The sequence below is a fragment of the Diospyros lotus genome, chromosome 12 (genome assembly GCF_014633365.1).
Source record: "Diospyros lotus cultivar Yz01 chromosome 12, ASM1463336v1, whole genome shotgun sequence".
Taxonomy (NCBI): Eukaryota; Viridiplantae; Streptophyta; class Magnoliopsida; order Ericales; family Ebenaceae; genus Diospyros; species Diospyros lotus.
In genome coordinates this window covers 4,228,703-4,247,402 of record NC_068349.1, presented here as the reverse complement: position 1 = coordinate 4,247,402, position 18,700 = coordinate 4,228,703, and the positions used below count along the sequence as shown (strand labels likewise).

The following is an 18,700-nucleotide window of genomic DNA, read 5'->3' as shown; positions in this document are numbered from 1 at the left end:
GGAGACGACAGGTGGTCGGTTGCAGCGGCAAGGGAAGGGGAAGAGAGAGAGATGAGAAAGAGAAGATGGTGAACAAAAATCGTGATATATTGTGATAAACCCATATGTAAAACTCCTTTCTATACAAATAGCGAGACTCATATATTTAACATAGGTAAGAGTTAAATTGAATCAAAGATAAAAAATGACCAAAGCATCAATCACATAAATGAATATAAAAGTTGACGTGAAAAACCTAAATTAAAAAAAATTACGGGCAAAAATAACAAAATATCACTATGATGATATTGGTACAATAATGATGATATAGTTGCAATTAATTCAAGAGTATTGAGTACATATTTATTGACGTAAAATCATATATAGATATACACAGAAAATCATATTCTGATCAAAAGATAATTCAAGATAATATTTTTTCAAATGAGATAAATCCCATTTAAAATTAAATTTAATATTTTAATGACAATCAAATTCAAAATCCTAATCACAGTCAAATTAATGATCTCAATCACGGTCAAATTTGAATTCTAGTTCATAATTATAACAGTAATTATATAAATATATATCTGTATATACAAATATATTATATATTAACTTGTACATATGTGTATATGTATGTATATTAACTTACATATTTATACAATGACATAATGTGGATATTAATAATATATATGTGCCAGGCAATTTGGCAACGACTTCAAATTTTTGGTCATTTTATGCAATATCGGGCATCCTCGCTAACAAGATTGTCTCAATGGGGTTACTTATAGTCACGAGAACCCTCTATTGGTGTGTTTACACGGCAATCGAGGTCTATGAAAGAATTCTTGAAAGTGTATTTTTGTATATATGCTTTGAACAAGACAATAGTAGCTATATATACATGAAGGAGATAAAGCAAACAAAATACAATCATAAAAACTAAAACACTTTTCATAGAAAACGTCATGCTTTTGAGGATGTTGGTTCTTAACACATTTTCCTAATTTATGCATCTTGGTTCTTAACACTCATTCTCAAATTAGAATAGATATTGATCATTCCTAACTTGCTGATAAGACTTGAAAATTGTGGAATGCTTAATGATTTAGTGAAGATGTCGGCTAGTTGTTTTGATGTCGATATATGATAAGTCTTGACTATACCAATTTGAACAAAGGGGCAATCAATTTCAATGTGTTTTGTCCGTTCATGAAATATTGGATCAGAAGCTATGTGTAGAGCGGCTTTATTATCACAAAATAACTTAATCAGTTGTGAATGCTTTATTCCAAGGACATGTAAAATGTTTTGGAGCCAAATGACCTCACAACAAATATATGCCATGGACCGATATTCTGTCTCTGCACTTGATCGAGGAGACAATAGCTTACCTTTTAGTTTTTCAAGAAATGAGGGAACTTTCAATAAACATACAGTAGCCTATGATTGATTTTTATGTGTCTCAACATCGAGCCTAATCCGCATCACAAAAAGCATTCAACTGCAATGAACCTGTGGATGAGAAAAAAAATACTTCTCTAGGTGTTTTCTTAATGTAGCGTAGAACTCTTGTGCCGCTTTTAGGTGTGAAGTCAGGGCTTGTCCACAAATTGACTAAGAATGTGAACAAAACAGACCAAGTTTGGCCTTATGATTGTTAAGTAAATCAATCGCCCAACAAGTCTTTGATAAAATGAGGGGTTTTCAATACAATCGCTCTCTTCCTTACTAGTGATAAATCCATAATCCAAATAAAAGATCTCAATCTAGATGTAAAAAAACCTTTGACATGTTGTAAACTACATGAATTATATTGTGGGATGGATGTGAAAATTATTTCAAGTTATTTATGTCAATTGAGAGGTTAAGTCTCAAAAGTGATTATAATATACTTGAGGATTACTTTAATCGCATGATGCAAATGATAGTGATATGTTGTTTAGTGGTAATTGTATGTCTATTATTAATTTATATTGTGTAAGAAAATTAATGACAATATTAAAGTTAAGGTATATAAAGATTGATTATTGTGATAATGGTTGCATGTTATTCTACAAAAATGATGACAATGTGAAAAATTATAAAATTTGTAAGTATAAGTATTTTAAATGACCCGCTAAAAAGATCGTTCAAACTAAAGAGACAACGGGTGTCAATGTTTCAATTCTATTTTGTTTTTCTAATTAAATTTAGCTTCATTTAGCCAATTTGGGGGTCACTTTTCACTGTTTATGGTTGACGAGGTGGCGGTGAATGCGCAAGTTAGCACACGCTTTGAAAAGGTGAATAGATGGGAACGCAAGTTAGAAACTTTCATTAAAATTCATATGCAGGCGAGGGCCCTCTAATTCTGCTCCAAAATAATCCGCCCAATATAACAACCAACACCAAGCCCACAGCCACAAGGCTTGCTTCAGAACAGAAATGAAGAAACGTAAACCCAATCCATTTCCCCAAACTACCCCTCCGAATCTCCCTCTCTAGTCTCTACTACCCCCCTCTCTCTCTCATCTATAGAAGACATGAAGAGCCAGAATCGGCGTGAAAGACCTACCAGCTCTGCCAAGAGAAACTAGAAGAAGCGAAAGCTATCAGAGGATTTCGATGTCGATCGCACGACTGCCACTACGTCGACTAGTAAAGCTAAAAAAGATATTGTTCGTGGTATTCTCGCTCAAGTCGCAATCTCAACTCTACTTTCTCGTCCACAGAGGCAGATCGAGCCGTTGCCAAGTGCGCAGTACACGTTATTTCAGAACTTGCCAAGAACGATAGAGCGGAGGATCGATTCTTAAATTTTTCGTTAACATTTGTATGCGTTCTAGAGAATTATCATTGCATGTATGTTTTCAGCGTCAAGCGCTGTGGTTCTTGAATTTTTTAATGATCAAGGGATTTGATATTTGATGATTTGTTTGTTTGTAGCAGGATTTATAAGTGTAACTGTTGAATGTGGGGTCATGCCAGTGCTGGTGAGGCATCTCTAGGCGCCGCCGTCGTTGAGAGAAGGCGACAAGTAAGTAAATAGATGATTTCTAGATTGATATGGAGTCAATGATGTAATCAAGGAAGACTTCAACCAAAATTATTCATTTATGATATAATTCATTTTCCAAATCTAAATCATTTGACAATGAATGTATTGATGTATATTAGTTAAAATTATCAATTAATTAATATGATGATTAATGTGAGTTTGACTTATAGTTAATTCTTATTTTTTTCTCTAATCATAATCAAATTCAAAAATTTAAAATTTATACCTATTAATTAAACTTTTATATTCAACTCACATTTAAAGATTTATGTCTATTAGTGTCAAATGTTTATCTTATTTGAAATTTAAATATTCATATTATTTAATACTTATGTATATATTCAAAATTCTAATTTAATTGAAGAAAAAGAGATATTCATTTAATTAATTCGTTTTAATTTACGGAGACAACCCAATTTGCTGCATTTTAATAAGTTTAGCTTATATATTTTAACTTATTTTAAAAATTTGGGTTTATTAAGTCTTAAAATACCAAGAATTTGTAAAAATAAATTAAACCGATTATTTTCAGCCATGGGCAGTACAACGTGAAGCTCATAACTAGGTTAAGTTACAGGCCCACACAGCTCAACCCACATAGCTAACGGGGCGAGGTCCACTATCAATGTTACAGGAATGAGCTTTACTTAACATTTGAAAAATTAAAAAATATAAGATGGATATTTAAATTTTGGTATAGGAATACAAGACGTAAATGTTTGTTAATATGTGAAATTTTGTCAATTTCATTTACTATAGCATTTGAATCTGATATGTTTGGATTTTAACAGATTCAATAATAAAGATTGCTAATAATTGTTTATTTTGTGTTTGTTATTTTTTTTATTGTATATTTATATGTAAAATTATATTTTTTGATGAAGTTTTTTATAAAAATTAAATTATACCAACAATTGTTATAAAACGACATGAATTAATTTGTTATAAAGGTTTAGAGAGACAATAGTATTTATCCTAAAATTCAAATATTTTAAATTATTTTTTATTGAATTAATTGTTAAACATTTGATTTACATTAATCCCTTTAAATTATTAAACAACTAAAAGTTCATTGAAATTTTACAATTTACTTTTAATTAAACAAAATTTTAAACTACACAAGTTTTAATATAGCTATCCGTTTAGTTAATATAATAATAAAATTTTAATGATAATCTTGATGATATAATATTAAATTTTAATTAATAATACATTAGGATGAACAATATCTCCAATCATCCCAATCTTATGAGTTTTATGATTGCTTGATGTCTCTCGAGGAGATTTAGGATTGTTCTATGTCCTATTTGAAAAATCAAAAAAATTATTTTTTAGTGAATATTTATGTAATAAATTTGGATGAAATTCAGATCTATTAAACACTTAAAAAGTTTTTTGAAATTTTACAATTTAGTTTTAATTAAATAAAATTTTAAACTAAACAAATATTGGTATAGCTATAGGTTCAATTAATATGTTAATGATAATCTTGATGATATAATGTAAATATATTGGGATAAACATTATCTTTAAGAATCTCAATCTCAAGACATTTTAGATGTGCCTTAAGAATTTCAATCGCAGGAGATTTAGAATTTCAATTTTATGACAATATGTCTAAAAAATCCAATCTCATGACATTTAGGGCATCCCTTAAGAATTCCAATCGTAGAAGATTTAGAATTGTTTTATGTCCCTCTATAAATATATAGACCCTTAATCTAACTAATATAGGCCCTTAATCTAACGAACAAGGAAAAAAACAATAAACACTACGACCTAGTAAATTTGATAAGAAATCATGGAGAGCTCTTCGATTAGAATTAAGCAAGTTTGGAAGTGAAATTTTTACAATGAAATGTTATGTATTAATGATAGACTTGATACATATCATACTATAGCATTTGACACTAAGTTCCCAAGATTCTTGCATCGGACCCCGAGGCACTCTTCTAAAGAAAAAGTATACGAAGACCTTAAGTACAATGTTGACCAGACAAAAATTGTACAACTGAGATTAATGTTGTTCGACGATGAATGCAATATTGGTGGCACTTGGCAAGTAAATTTTTATAATTTTGTTGTCAACGAGGGCTGTCAAGGTCAATCTTCATTCCAGTCATCGCCCAACAAGGATAATGCTGAGAAAAATGGGAATGATAGTTTGAACAAAAAGAATATGAGAAGAAGGGATGCAGTTGACATGCTACATTTTTCTATTGTGTTTAACGAGATACTGTCAAATCATAAGGATCTCAAATGGGTTACATTTCATGACCTCTACGACTTTGCATATCTTTGGAGACTTTTAGGTGGGTAAGACTTGCCAAATTCGACTTCGGAGTTCTCAGTCATGCTTGGACGTGTTTTTGAATCTGTGTACGATATCAAGTACATGGCTAGATTTTGCGAAGGGTTGATGGATGGTGAACTGGGGTTAGAAAGGTTATCCAAGATTTTGGAGGTTGAAAGACTAGGTCGTGCTCATCAAGCGGGCTCGGACAGTTTATTGACGGCCAGTGTTTTCTTGAAAATAAAGATGGTGTACAGGTTTGAAAAAAAATGCTTCAATGATTTTTTGTATGGGATTAATACAAGAATAGACACTTCTTGCCCCATACTGGTTCAATTCGGTCTCCCTATGAATTACCATATCATGCAACGCCTTTACAATGCGATGTCTTTACCCACCTGTCTTCTACCGCTAGAAAATCTTATCATCGTGCAACGCTCCTACGATATAATATTGGTACGTGCCATGTGTTGATAAATCGCTACACAAGCTCTAATAATTTAATTTTCTTAATTATCAAGAAATGTTTGTGCTTATGTATCTTTGAACAATTATTAAATTTTTAAAAACATAAATTTTGTTATCTTCGTGTTGTCCTCTATGTAAAAAAAGTTATTTTATATATTTTAATAAATGCAATAGTATATATGTTTATACTAAACGCAAATTATATATATATATCTATGTATATATGTTTGTATTTCAAAATATTAAGCAAGACCTGTCCAGAATAGCTTTTTTTAAAAAAAATTAAAAACTTTAAAGAAAGAATAAATTGAAATAAAATTAAAAATTTAATAGTTTTTTTAAGTCAAAAAAAAAATTTAATAGTTAAGGCAATTAAAATACAATAACACTATTGGAATTACTAAAATATATAAAAAAAATTATATATTTTGTGCCCCTCAAAATTTCTCCTATTTAATCACTTGTGACTGTTAACTTGAGGGGGGGGATCTACTGTAACCCTCAAGTTGTAACAGGGGATCTATTGCACCTCTTAAATTAAGATTTTATTGAACCCATCATGCACCTTATTTTTCAGCCAGCATCACTCTCGCGAAATCATGCCATTTAAAGAGTGAGTAATAAAATAAATCTCTCCAAACAGCTAAATTTGTACAGACGCGGCCATATATTACTTAGACATTAACATATATATATATATATATGTGTGTGTGTGTATAGGTATAGATGGACTTAGAGAAGACAACTTATTAGTCGGTTCTTTCTTCCTATTCCTAAATTGATACACTTTTTTAAAAAAAAATAATTTTTCTTTTAGTTTTTCAAAAGGATATTTTCAAAATAAAAAAAGATTCTTCCATTAATCAACCAAAAGCAAATTATATATATGTATATATGTTTGTATTTCAAAATATTAAGCAATAACACTATTGCATTTACTAAAATATATAAACAATTTTTTTTTTATATAGACGATAACACGAAGAGAACAAAATTTATGTTTTTAAAAATTTAATAATTGTTCAAAAATACGTGAGCATAAACATTTCTTGATAATCAAGAAAATTAAATCATTAGAGCTTGTGTAACAACTTATCAAAATAGGACAGGTACCAATATTATATTGTAGGGGCGTTACATGATGATAAGATTTTCTGGGAATGAAAGACAGGTGGGCGAAAACATCGCACTGCAAGGGCGCTACATAATATGGTAATTCACAGGGAGATCGAATCGAACCAGTATGGGGTAAGAAGTCTCTATTCTTGTATTAATCCCATACAAAAAACCCTTGAAGCATTCTTCTTCAAATTCATACACTATCTTCATTCTCAAGAAAACACCGGCCGTCAATAAATTGTCTGAGCCCGCCTGATGAGCACGACCTAGTCTTTCAACCTCCAAAATCTTGGATAACCTTTCTAACCCTAGTTCACCATCCATCAACCCTTCGCAAAATCTAGCCATGTACTTGATATCGTACACAGATCCAAAAACACGTCCAAGCATGACCGAGAACTTCGAAGTTGAATTTGGCAAGTCTTGCCCACCTAAAAGCCTCCAAAGATATGCGAAGTCGTAGAGGCCATGAAATGTAACCCATTTGAGATCCTTATGATTTGACAGTATCTCGTTAAACACAATAGAAAAATGTAGCATGTCAACTGCATCCCTTCTTCTCCTATTCTTTTTGTTCAAACTATCATTCCCATTTTTCTTAGCATTATCCTTGTTGGGCGATGACTGGAATGAAGATTGACCTTGACAGCCCTCGTTGACAACAAAATTATAAAAATTTACTTGTCAAGTGCCACCAATATTGCATTCATCATCGAACAACATTAATCCCAGTTGTACAATTTTTGTCTGGTCAACATTGTACTTAAGATCTTCGTATACTTTCTCTTCAAAAGAGTGCCTCGGGGTTCGATGCAAGAATCCTGGGAACTCGGTGTCAAATGCTATAGTATGATATGTGTCAAGTCTATTTTTAATACATATTATTTCATTGTAGAAATTCCACTCCCAAACTTGCTTAATTCTAGTCGAAGAGCTCTCCATGATTTCTTATCAAATTTACTAAGTCGTAGTGTTTTTGTTTTTTTTCCTTGTTAGTTAGATTAAGGGCCTCCTTATTTATAAAGAGATATAAAACAATTCTAAATCTTCTAGAATTGAGATTCTAGAGGAACATCCTAAATGTCATGAGATTGGGATTCTAAGAGATATTGTCATGAGATTAGAATTCTAAATCTCCTCCTATTGAGATTTTCAAAGGTAGTGTTCATCCCAATACATTATTAATTAAAGTTTATATTATATCATTAAGATTATCATTAAAACATCATTAACATATTAACTCAACATATAGCTATATTAATATTTGCTTAGTTTAAAATTTTGTTTAATTAAAACTAAATTGTAAAATTCTAATGAAGGTGTTTAACAAATTTGGATTTAATCTAAATTTATTACATAAATATTCAGTAAAAAATAATTTTTTTGATTTTTAAAAAGGAAACAGAACAATCCTAATTCTCCTCAAGCGGGCATCAAGCAATCATAAAACTCATAAGATTGAGATCATTAGAGATATTGTTCATTCCAATATATTATTAATTAAAATTTAACATTATATCATTAAGATTATCATTAAAACTTCATTATCATATTAACTCAATGTATAGCTATATTAATGTTTGTCTAGTTTAAAATTTTGTTTTATTAAAACTAAATTATGAAATTTTAGGTGTTTAATAATTTAAAAGAATTAAAGTAAATCAAATGTTTAACAATTAATTCAATGAAAAATAATTTAAAATATTTGAATTTTAGGATAAATACTATTGTCTCTCTAAACCTTTATAACAAATTAATTCAAGTCGCTTTGTAATAACTATTGCTATAATTTAATTTTTATAAAAAATTTCATCAAAAAATATAATTTTACGTATAAATATACAATAAAAAAATAATAAACACAAAGTAAACAATTATTAGCAATCTTCATTATTGAATCTATTAAAATCCAAACGTATCAGATTCAATCTAATTATAAATGAAATTGAATGAAATTATTAATTATTGAATCTTTATCTAATGACTTTAGGTAAGATTGGGTTTTAATTTAAATTATGCCATGACTCCTAGCTCTACGTTTCTATAAAACTTTTTTACTCTATTTATGGAACATGCTAATCACAAGTTAAATGATTATGAAAAAAATTATATTTTGAGTTATATAGATAAAATTTAAATAAATATTTACTAAAACAAGCACTTATTATTTATTTAAAATTAAAATAAATTAACTTATTATCATCCCAATTCTAAAGAATAGGGTAGTATCAAAATTTGAAATATTATTAATTAATGAGAATAAAAGTGTCTACGATGCTATTGTGACACGAAACTTCGAGAGGGCTTCCTATCAACGTGGCCTCTAGAAACCTCTCTATTCTAAATGACAAAAAATAAAAAATAATCAAGTGAGTTAGGACAAGTGAGTTAGGATCGTTGCATTGGCACTCGAATATAGTGACAAATGAACAAGAGTCCTCGCATTTGCTTTGACGGATGCATGTAAAGAAGTTAGTTTAAAATAAAAAACAAAATCAAATTCAAAGTCAAAGGCAAAATCAAAATCATAAATTAAGGATTGAGTCATGGAACATAAGAACAATAACAGACAAAGCTATAAAAGTGGTAGATATGATGATTAGGAGAAAAATTAATATTATGTGCCTTCAAGAGACGAGATGGATAGAGAAAAAAATAAAAAAAATTATCAAAAATTGAATATAAAATATAGTACCCAAGAAATGATCGACCAAAAAATGAAGTGTGAATTATTATGGATAAAAGCTTAGTAGATGTGAAGAGAATGGAGGATATGATTATTATAGTGAAGGTTGGTCTAGAAAGAATGACTATGAATATCTCTAGTACATATGTACCACAAGCGCAATTAAGTGAGGAGATAAAAACAAAAATTCTATGAGGACTTAGAGGATATCTTATGAGTTTTAGGATTGCTTGATACCCTCTATAAATAAGCAAACCTTTAATATAGGAGATTCAGTATATAATGTTAAATTTTAATTAATAATATATTAAAAATTATTATTTATAAAAATCCCTATCGTAGAAGATTTAGGATTGTTCCCTGCCTTTCTATAAATAAGCATGCCCTCAATCTAACTAAGAAAGAAAAAAACATGCTACAACCTAAAAAATTTGATAAAGAAGTATGGAGAGCTTTTCGATTAGAATCAAGCAACAAGGCATGCTATTCCGTTCATCGGATATCTAAATTTTGCCAATAAAATGAGGGCAAGGAAGAGACGAGACAATTATGAGAAAACATTTTTTTTTAATCTAATATTTTTGAACTTCGGATTTTATTAGGGATACATTGCTCTAGGTGTGCACGTGCTGGACGGTTGGCAGGCATGCAGCCAAAGCCTAACTCCAAACCCGGACATTAATCAGTGTTTCTAAGTTTTAACCCCACAATTAATTCAGATAAACAGCAAAAGGAAAGAGTAACAACCAGAAAAAAAAAGGAAAAAGAAACTCACCCGTCCATGGATTTTCTCCTCCAATCTTTTTATAGTCTTGGCTGTACGATCCTTGTTTGGCTGCAAGGAAAAAAGAACAAAATTTCCATCTTGAATTATAATTTATAATCTTAAATGGCACATTGAAGTGAAGTGAGAAGGTACTTGCACAAAAAAGTCTCCATCTTGAAACTTCTGAAAGCCTCCAAACATAAAAAAATCAGCAACATTATCCTGAAAGATTGTTACTAGAAAGTGAATAATGACAATTTCAACTGAAGTTTTGGCACCAAAATGTCATGCTAAAATTCAGATTCAGTTTTTATATAACAATAAAAGTCACATGCCTCAATCAAACTAGGTGAGGTCAGGTACAAGAATTCTAAAACTCTGGTCTAGCCATCTCTATCCATAGCCACATCCCAAATTCAGTTTTTATATTATCCAAATAAATTTTTACCTCGTTATCTGCAAGTCCATAAAGAGCAGAGCAAAAGCAGCATTATGTTGTGCAGATCCATTTTTTTTTTAATCAAGAAGCTTCAGTAATGGCACAATACCACTGCCATGGGCAATCCCAGCTTGATTATGAGTATCCTTAAAAAGACAGCATTTCATTGCAACCAATAAAACACAATTTTTCAACTTCACAGGCGGGACAACATGGATAGCAAGTGTTTAGATTTCCATGGAGCAAAAGTAACTTGTATCAAGTTTCTTGCACTAGTATCTTGCCAACAAAAGAATTAACAAGGACAAATAAAATTTATAAATCAACTCCACCACTCAAGCTTTTCTCAGTGATTTCAAGAAAAAAAAAAAAGCATAAAGCAAGGATTTATAAAGAAAGCAGGACTCAAGAGTTTGTTATTTTTATTATTAGAAGAACAGAACTTAAATTTGTAGTGTTCTGTAGATTTTCGATAGAGCACATGGTAAACCATGCCCACTTTGTATTTTAGCCTATCTTTAAAGAAAAACTCAGAGAGACTAAGCAGCCAAAAGAGACCAAGATAAAACTTTCTAGAGAAGTAACATAAGCAATCTACTTTCCATTTCCCTCGCTCTAGGCTCTGAAGGCTGGCTCATAATTCCTGGTTATCCTTCCTCTTTTCCTAATAGATATGATTTTATTCAAAGAAGGATAAAGATTAAAAGAAAACTGGCAGTTTTTCAAACGAAAATAATTCCAAAGCCTCTGCAGCAAGGGAGGTTTTTTTTGAATCATGCTTTACTACAAAGTTAAATGCACCAAAAAAAGATACGAGCAATGCAAATGCTGCCATTTCCTTCAGGTTGGGCTCAGGGGACTGAAGCATCTCAATCTCAATTAATGGTGGGACAGCACCACTCTGAACAATATGCACCTACAAAAATCATATTCCAAAGCAGTAAGAGGCAGCATAATGCAGGATGTTGAATAAAAGTTTGGCAATTTCTTGCTTCAAATATGGAACCTATTTCACTCCACCTTGCAGTCCGAATCAGTAGCTGCAAATTGCCCGAGCAACAAAGCTGCTACCCTTTGGCTCTCAGAACAGCAGGATCTGTAAAGGCATCCATAAATCTTGTAAGACCAAAACATCAAGGTAAAGGTTGGAGAGAACAACTATGCTAATTGCAACTCAAATACAGTCATGAGAGTTGAAAAACAAAACATCGCAAAGAGCAAACCGTAAGAAAACAGCAAGTAAAATTGAATGAAATATTAGTACCTCGGTAATCCGATTACAGGTTGTAAAGCTCCAGCAAGCAAACTTCCTTCTTAATTTTAGGGGATGAATGCACCAGATTTTACCAATCACACGGACCCGACAAAAATACTCAATGGGGCAGTAACTGTTTCTGGCGATTTAAGTGTTCAAAAAGATGTCCAAATGTAAGTGAATTACTAGAGTTACCGGATAAAATCATAGCCAACCGCTTCAAACCTGAAATTCATAATTTCATAATATAAGCAGTGTGAAAGCAAAGGTTGTATTTATATGAATCATATAAATCAGAGAAATCCCACAAACCTGATTTTTGTTCTCATCGTTTTTAAAGGCAATAGTCCGCAGAGCCCCTGCTGCTGCTCTCTGCACCTTCATGACATTGAGTTCAAGCAAATCAACAAGTGATGCGATTACCGCTTCATGCCTGGATATAACGAAAACATTCAAAGACCTTGATCATCAAAAAATTCAAGAACCACAGCGCCTGATGCTGAAAACATACATGCAGCAATAATTCTCTAGAACGCACACAAATATTAACGAAAAGTTTAAGAATCGAGCCTCTGCGTTACCGTTCTTGGCATGTTCCGAAAGAACGTGTGCTGCGCACTTGGCAGCGGCCCGATCCGCCTCGGTGGACGAGAAAGTGGAGTCGAGGATTGCGACCTGAGCGAGAACATCGCGGACGATATCTTCTTGAGCTTTACCAGTCGACGCAATGGCGACCGTTCGATCAGCTTCGAAATCCTCCGATGGCTTCCGCTCGATCGATTTCGTCCTGGCAGAGCTGGTAGGTTTTTCACGCCGATTCTGGTTTCCATGTCTTCTGTAGATGAGAGAGAGAGAGAGAGAAGGGGGGAGCTGAGATCTGCTGTCTCAAAATATTGTCTGTCCTCCAATTAAAAATGGCCACGTCACCAAATAATTAAACATAATAAAAAATCTGTTGTATCTCCAACTTAACGGCAGCAAGTAACGCCATCTTCTAAAATCTGTTCTGCAGACCTTTTTGCTGTCTTCTTCTTCCACATCAAGGTCCAGCTTCACAATCACCGATGTCGGCCACAACACCGTCTTTGCCTTCTTTCAGGACGGTCACTGCTACACCAGCACTAGAAAAAGAAGCCAATCAGCATTGCCACCGCCGTCGTCAACACAGATTCGATCGAGATTCTTTACATGAGTCCGCAACAGCAACGTTTCGGCAGCGTTCGAATAGTTGTTCCAAAGATCGAAATTCATTTTGAAGGAGCTGTGGGCATTGCTGGGGCACTTTGGGGAGGAAATGAGTGATGGGGAAGTAATGCACACCAGGTGTTTGAGGTATGAACAAAGTATGAAATTTCTCAAATAATCTTGTTTTTTTTATTTTAAATGGTTGCAAAAATTGTTCTCTTTTGTTCCTCTACCTGTTAACCAGAATGATTGTCAGGAAAATTGTCTTAATAAAAATTAATTATTAAATGCAAACAAAGCATCAAAATAAACAAGTATATAAAACAAAACTAGTCTAGCCATAACCCACCTGAAGAAATGCCTGAATGCAATAATCACTGGTCTCCAGTTGAACAAGCTTATTAGAAATTCTTGTAATGTTATGTGCCCCAGGCTTCCTGCTCGTGGTGTCCATTTCCATCGGCAGGTAAAGTTTGTTGATTTAGGTCCCTGGAAAGAATGGGGTGTTTATCTGTCTGTAGAATTTTTTCTATTAAATCACATTCTTGGAAAAAAAAAAAAGTTGTTAAATGGGTACTCAAAGGTTCTCTCTTTTACTTACAGGAAAAAAAAATTGTTCTTTTAAAAATTTGTCTTTATAACTTGTTATGCTTGTATTTATGGATTCTATGTGCTCAACTAATTTATGATATAGAAACTAAATAGGATCAAATCAATAATTTTTTTACTTTGTTTGGTTTTTGAAGGTTATGGAGGTCAATAATTTTATAAAACATCAATCTTGTAGGAAGTTATGCTAAATGTTGAGCTAATTTTAAGATTGTGCTATATGTTTTTAAAAAATTTCTTACACTGTTAATATTTTGTGCTGCAGGTTTCACAGAATTCATTAGATCTCACACCAACACTTAACACTAGTCAAGTATATTTTCATTGTCCAAAATATTTTTATCTTTATTCACACACATTTATTTGTTAAAGTAAATAATTATCTTGTATTATATAAAGATTGAATCACATATTGATATTGAACATCTTACTACGGTGTCAAATTTTCTTGAATTATTAAAATAGGTTTGCTACTCTTTACCGTGAATGTTTAATGTTTTTCTATATATACTTTGGATGCTAAAGGTTTGAATTCATATTGTTTATGTATTTTTATAGGTTGACCCACATCATTCAACTTCATCATTTCAAATATTTGGAGCATTGAAATTGACAGAAGCATGAAGAAGACTTGAGGTTGCTAATTGTCGTTGTTGGTTGCTAGTTTTTACACAAATACTTATTATTAAGTAGTACATTAAAGACTCATTTTTCTTTATTTGCTGGTTGTATAAAAATATAATCATATATGTATGTACCATTGGACTCGTATATGTCCATCTCTTCGTGTCCTTCTTCTTTCTCTACCCTCCCCTTTTCGACTTAATTTGGTTCCAGCAGGCAGCCAGCACAAACAAGGAAGAAGAAGAGATGGTGTAATTTGTATGATGTAATTATTGCTCAGCCAGTCTTTTTATTGCCTGAACAACTGTAGATTAGTTTTGAATTAATTTTTATACAATTCCTTATATGAGAAATCAACATGAGAGATCACATGTTGTTAAAATTCAAAAGTTCATAAATTTAAATAAATAAATGAAATAAGAGTAAATAAAAAAATATTTGCTGAACTCTATGGAGTTCTTAATCTATAATTAAAGTTTGCTCTAATTCCTAATATATATGTACAAGTGTGGGTTCTTTTTGTCTGCTCCAACCCATAATCACAATCTCACAAGCAGCATAATCAAAGTCAATCCTTCCATGCCTGTAGTTCCCATCAATTAAATTAGTAAAAATAATATCATTTGGCACCAATCCTCCATCAATTAAATTAGTAAAACTAACATCATTCGGCACCAATCCTCTGTCACACATTTCATCAAACAGTCGGTTTGCATCATCTAACCTACTATTCTTGCAAAATCCTTTAATCAAGACACTGTAAATATAGGCATTGGAAGAATCATTTATGTCCTTCATAACCCTTTTTAACCTAAACCCTTCCTCCAAATTTCCCAATTTACAGTAACCATTTATCAACTTATTGAACTACGGCATTAAGCCTCAAACCCCACTTCCCAATTTGATAAAAAATTAACTGGGCTTCTTTCATTTTACCTTCTTTGCACAAGCTGTACATCAGAATGTTAAAGTTTCATTATAGTACCCACAACCCAAAATCTTTGAGTAAAACGCCCAAGCTGTTGCAGGCGAATTCGACTTCATCAACAGGTCAAGAAGACGACCACGGGCTTGGAATGAGATGCCATCTTTGGAACAACCATTTGAACGCTATCGAGACATTGCTATTGCGGGCTCTGGAAGAGAATCTCGACCGGATTTGTGTTCACGACGGCAGTGGCAGTGCTGATCGGCTTCTTTTTCTAGTGTTGGTGTGGCAGTGACTGTCCTGAAAGAGGGCAAAGGCGGCGGTGCTGTGGCTGACGTCGGTGATTGTGAAGCTGGACCTTGAGGTGGAAGAAGAAGACAACAAGAAGAAGGTCTGCAAAACAAATTTTAAGAAGATGGCGGTACATGCTGCCGTTAAGTTGGAGATACAACAGATTTTTTTATTATGTTTAATTATTTGGTGACGTGGCCATTTTTTATTGGAGGGACAGCTAATAGGACAACATTTTGAGATAGCAGATCTTGGCTGGGGGGGGGGGAGGGGTAGTACAAAGGGAGATCGGAGAGCTAGTGTGGAGAAATGGATTGGATTTAAAATTTTCCAAAGCCAATGCTAACCGGAGCATTCACCGCCACCTTATTGCCCATAAACAGTGAAAAGTGACCCCTAAATGCCGAAGTGAACCCAAATTTAATTAGAAAAATAAAATAGAATTGAAACATTAATTTGATTTTGTTTATATCTTGGAATTATAGTCGTTGCATGCTCTTTAGTCGCTCGTATCTTTGATTTTAATAAAAAGATAAATTATAGATGAAAACTGTCTCACTGTGCAAGGCAAGAAATTAAACTCATGGCCTATTGATATAAATCCCATCTTATCATGGCCCAATTACTTGACTTATGTCCTAGGACGATTTTGTTTATTATCTTGACACGCCGTATGTATATTATATATTTAGAATAATGTTATTTGTACATAATAAGTTTGACAGAATAGTTTACAGGTGTAATTAAATGACGATTTTGCCCTTTCTTCTCGCTATCAATGATCATTTTGTCCTTCTCCTCCAACAAATATAACAACCAACACCAAGCCCACAGCCACAGGGTTCGCATTAGAATAGAAACAAATGGAAGAAACGTAAACCCAATCCATTTCCCCAAACTATCCCTCCAGATCTCCTTTTCTACTACCTCCCCATCTCTCTCATCTACAGAAGACATGGAGAGCCAGAATCGGCGCAAAAGACCTACTAGCTCTGCCAAAAGAAACTCGAAGAAGCGGAAGCTATCGAAATATTTCGATGCCAATCGCACGGCCGCCACTGCGTCGATTGGTAAAGCTGAAGAAGATATCGTCCGCAATGCTCTCGCTCAGGTCGCAATCTCGACTCTACTTTCTTGTCCACAGAGGCAGATCAGGGCGCTGCCAAGTGCGCAGTACATGTTATTTCAGAACTTGCCAAAGAACGATAAAGTGAAGGCTCGATTCTTAAATTTTTCGTTAACATTTGTATGCGTTCTAGAGAATTATCGTTCCATGTATGCGGAACTGGCCAATAGAGTTGGGGGCTTAAGACGAAAGAATTTGATGAGTCCTTTGAGTATTAATTTTTTTATAAAAAAATAAATAATATATTTTTTTATATAAATATTTTATTATTTTATTAAATAAAAAAATTTAAAATTCAATCAATTACAAATATAATTAATCTCTTAATGATAATAAATTTTCAATTAAAATATAATATCTCAGAGATAAGAAAAAAAATCCAAAAAACTTACAACAATAAACAAAGAAAAACAAAAATAATTAATATTTATTTTTTAATAAAATATTAATTATAATATATATATATACATAAATATTACAAATTTTTAAAATTTTGGGCCTTGTAATTTTTGGAGGCCTAATGCCGTGGCATAAGGGTTGGGCCGGCCCTGCATGTATGTTTTTAGCATCAAGGGCTGTGGTTCTTGAATTTTTTTATGATCAAGGGATCTTATATTTGATGATTTGTTTGTTTGCAACGGAATTTATAAGTATAATTGTTGAATGCGGGGCCGTGCCAGGGCTAGTGAGGCATCTCAGGCACCGCCGCCGTTGAGAGAAGGCGACAATATTTCGAATCCTTGCGAACATGAGGTCGAGAAAGGAAGCACTTCTACAATTGGGCTTCTTGTTGTAAAAGTAATGCCACATACAATATATATTTTTCTAATTTATCTGTTTAGTCATAAGAATAATTTGTCATTGGTATTGCATTTAATTTGATATTTTTTAACGCGTAGACAAAACATGTTCACATAAATAATCATTTTCACTTACACATACTTATTGATTTCTAGTGATGTACTTGTAATAGAATCAAGTGATTTAGATTTTAGAAAGTTGATTTTGGTTCTTTTTAATATCTGGATTATCTTTTAATTTCCATTGTGATTTGATTTTTAAGTGTACCTAGCTCTTTCAAACCAATAAATCTAAAAGTACTTGCCAATTTTTGGGTCAAATGTTACACTGCTTGGATTCCCTGTTCTCCTTCTTTTAGTATATTTATACCAAAAGAATTATTGCATATTTGAGTTAATTTTGTGTAGTTATTTAATTATGTTATTGAGTGCTCTAACTTTTTTTTCCCCTGGTTTAAAGATTTAACTGAATGATAGTGAAGTGTGTTGTACTATTTGCATCTTATCCTGAAAACTAGAGGCTGTTAGTTAGTATCATAGTTAACGATTTATTGTGTATTTTCCCTTGTTTTCAGGAAGATAGTGCCAATGTCTCTTTTGCGCTATTAATTTGGCAAGAGAATATTATATCAGCAATCATATGAGAGACTTAGGAATGAATTATTCTCATCAAGGTTTGGAGGGATCAGACATGAGTGGGCAATGCCTTCTTGTAACTATTGCAGCCTTTGAGCCAGGCAAATTTGTGTGTGGTGATTTGTATTTAACCTGATTGTGTTGTTTATTTATCATTTGGCATTAAAACTGTAACGACACATTAGTAGATTTAGACGTTTATTAGTATTTTGATGTGGGTATTAAATTTTTGTTTTTATTAATTAAAAGTTGAAAATATATTTTGTGTGGAAAAAGTCCAATTGAATTGGATTATTAAATTTGGCCTAAGCCCATGTGTGGGATGGTATAATTGTGTTTTTGTAATGAAGTGAGTTAGACCAATGGGATAAGTTAAATATATATACAAGTTAAAAGAAGAGCCATTGGGCCTTAATTTAGATGGGGCCTAATTGAGAGAGATTATTTAGTTAG

The 18,700-nt window shown here is 32.4% G+C and overlaps 2 protein-coding genes across 9 annotated transcripts in view; both read right to left on the bottom strand.

The window, feature by feature from the left end:
- LOC127814150 (putative CCR4-associated factor 1 homolog 8) overlaps nucleotides 1-12,894 on the bottom strand; it is a 113,481-nt gene extending 100,587 nt beyond the window's left edge. For 3 of the 5 annotated variants that reach the window (XM_052355439.1, XM_052355436.1, XM_052355438.1), the window contains exon 1: nucleotides 12,361-12,388. Coding sequence is in view for 1 of the 5 variants with exons in the window: in XM_052355434.1 (XP_052211394.1) it covers nucleotides 12,244-12,256 (13 nt within the window). In the remaining 4 variants the exon portion in view is untranslated. Of the gene's footprint in view, nucleotides 1-12,243; nucleotides 12,274-12,360; nucleotides 12,482-12,629 lie in introns of those variants that run through there. The other 2 variants (XM_052355434.1, XM_052355437.1) reach the window with 2 other exon arrangements.
- LOC127814153 (ARM REPEAT PROTEIN INTERACTING WITH ABF2-like) overlaps nucleotides 1-18,700 on the bottom strand; it is a 43,497-nt gene that overhangs the window by 13,589 nt on the left and 11,208 nt on the right. The window contains exon 6 of one of the 4 annotated variants that reach the window (XM_052355445.1): nucleotides 7,604-7,723. The exons of 2 other annotated variants lie outside the window; for them this stretch is intronic. The gene's annotated coding sequence lies outside the window, so the exon portion shown is untranslated. Of the gene's footprint in view, nucleotides 1-7,603; nucleotides 7,724-16,440; nucleotides 16,845-18,700 lie in introns of those variants that run through there. One more of the 4 variants, XM_052355446.1, reaches the window with a different exon arrangement.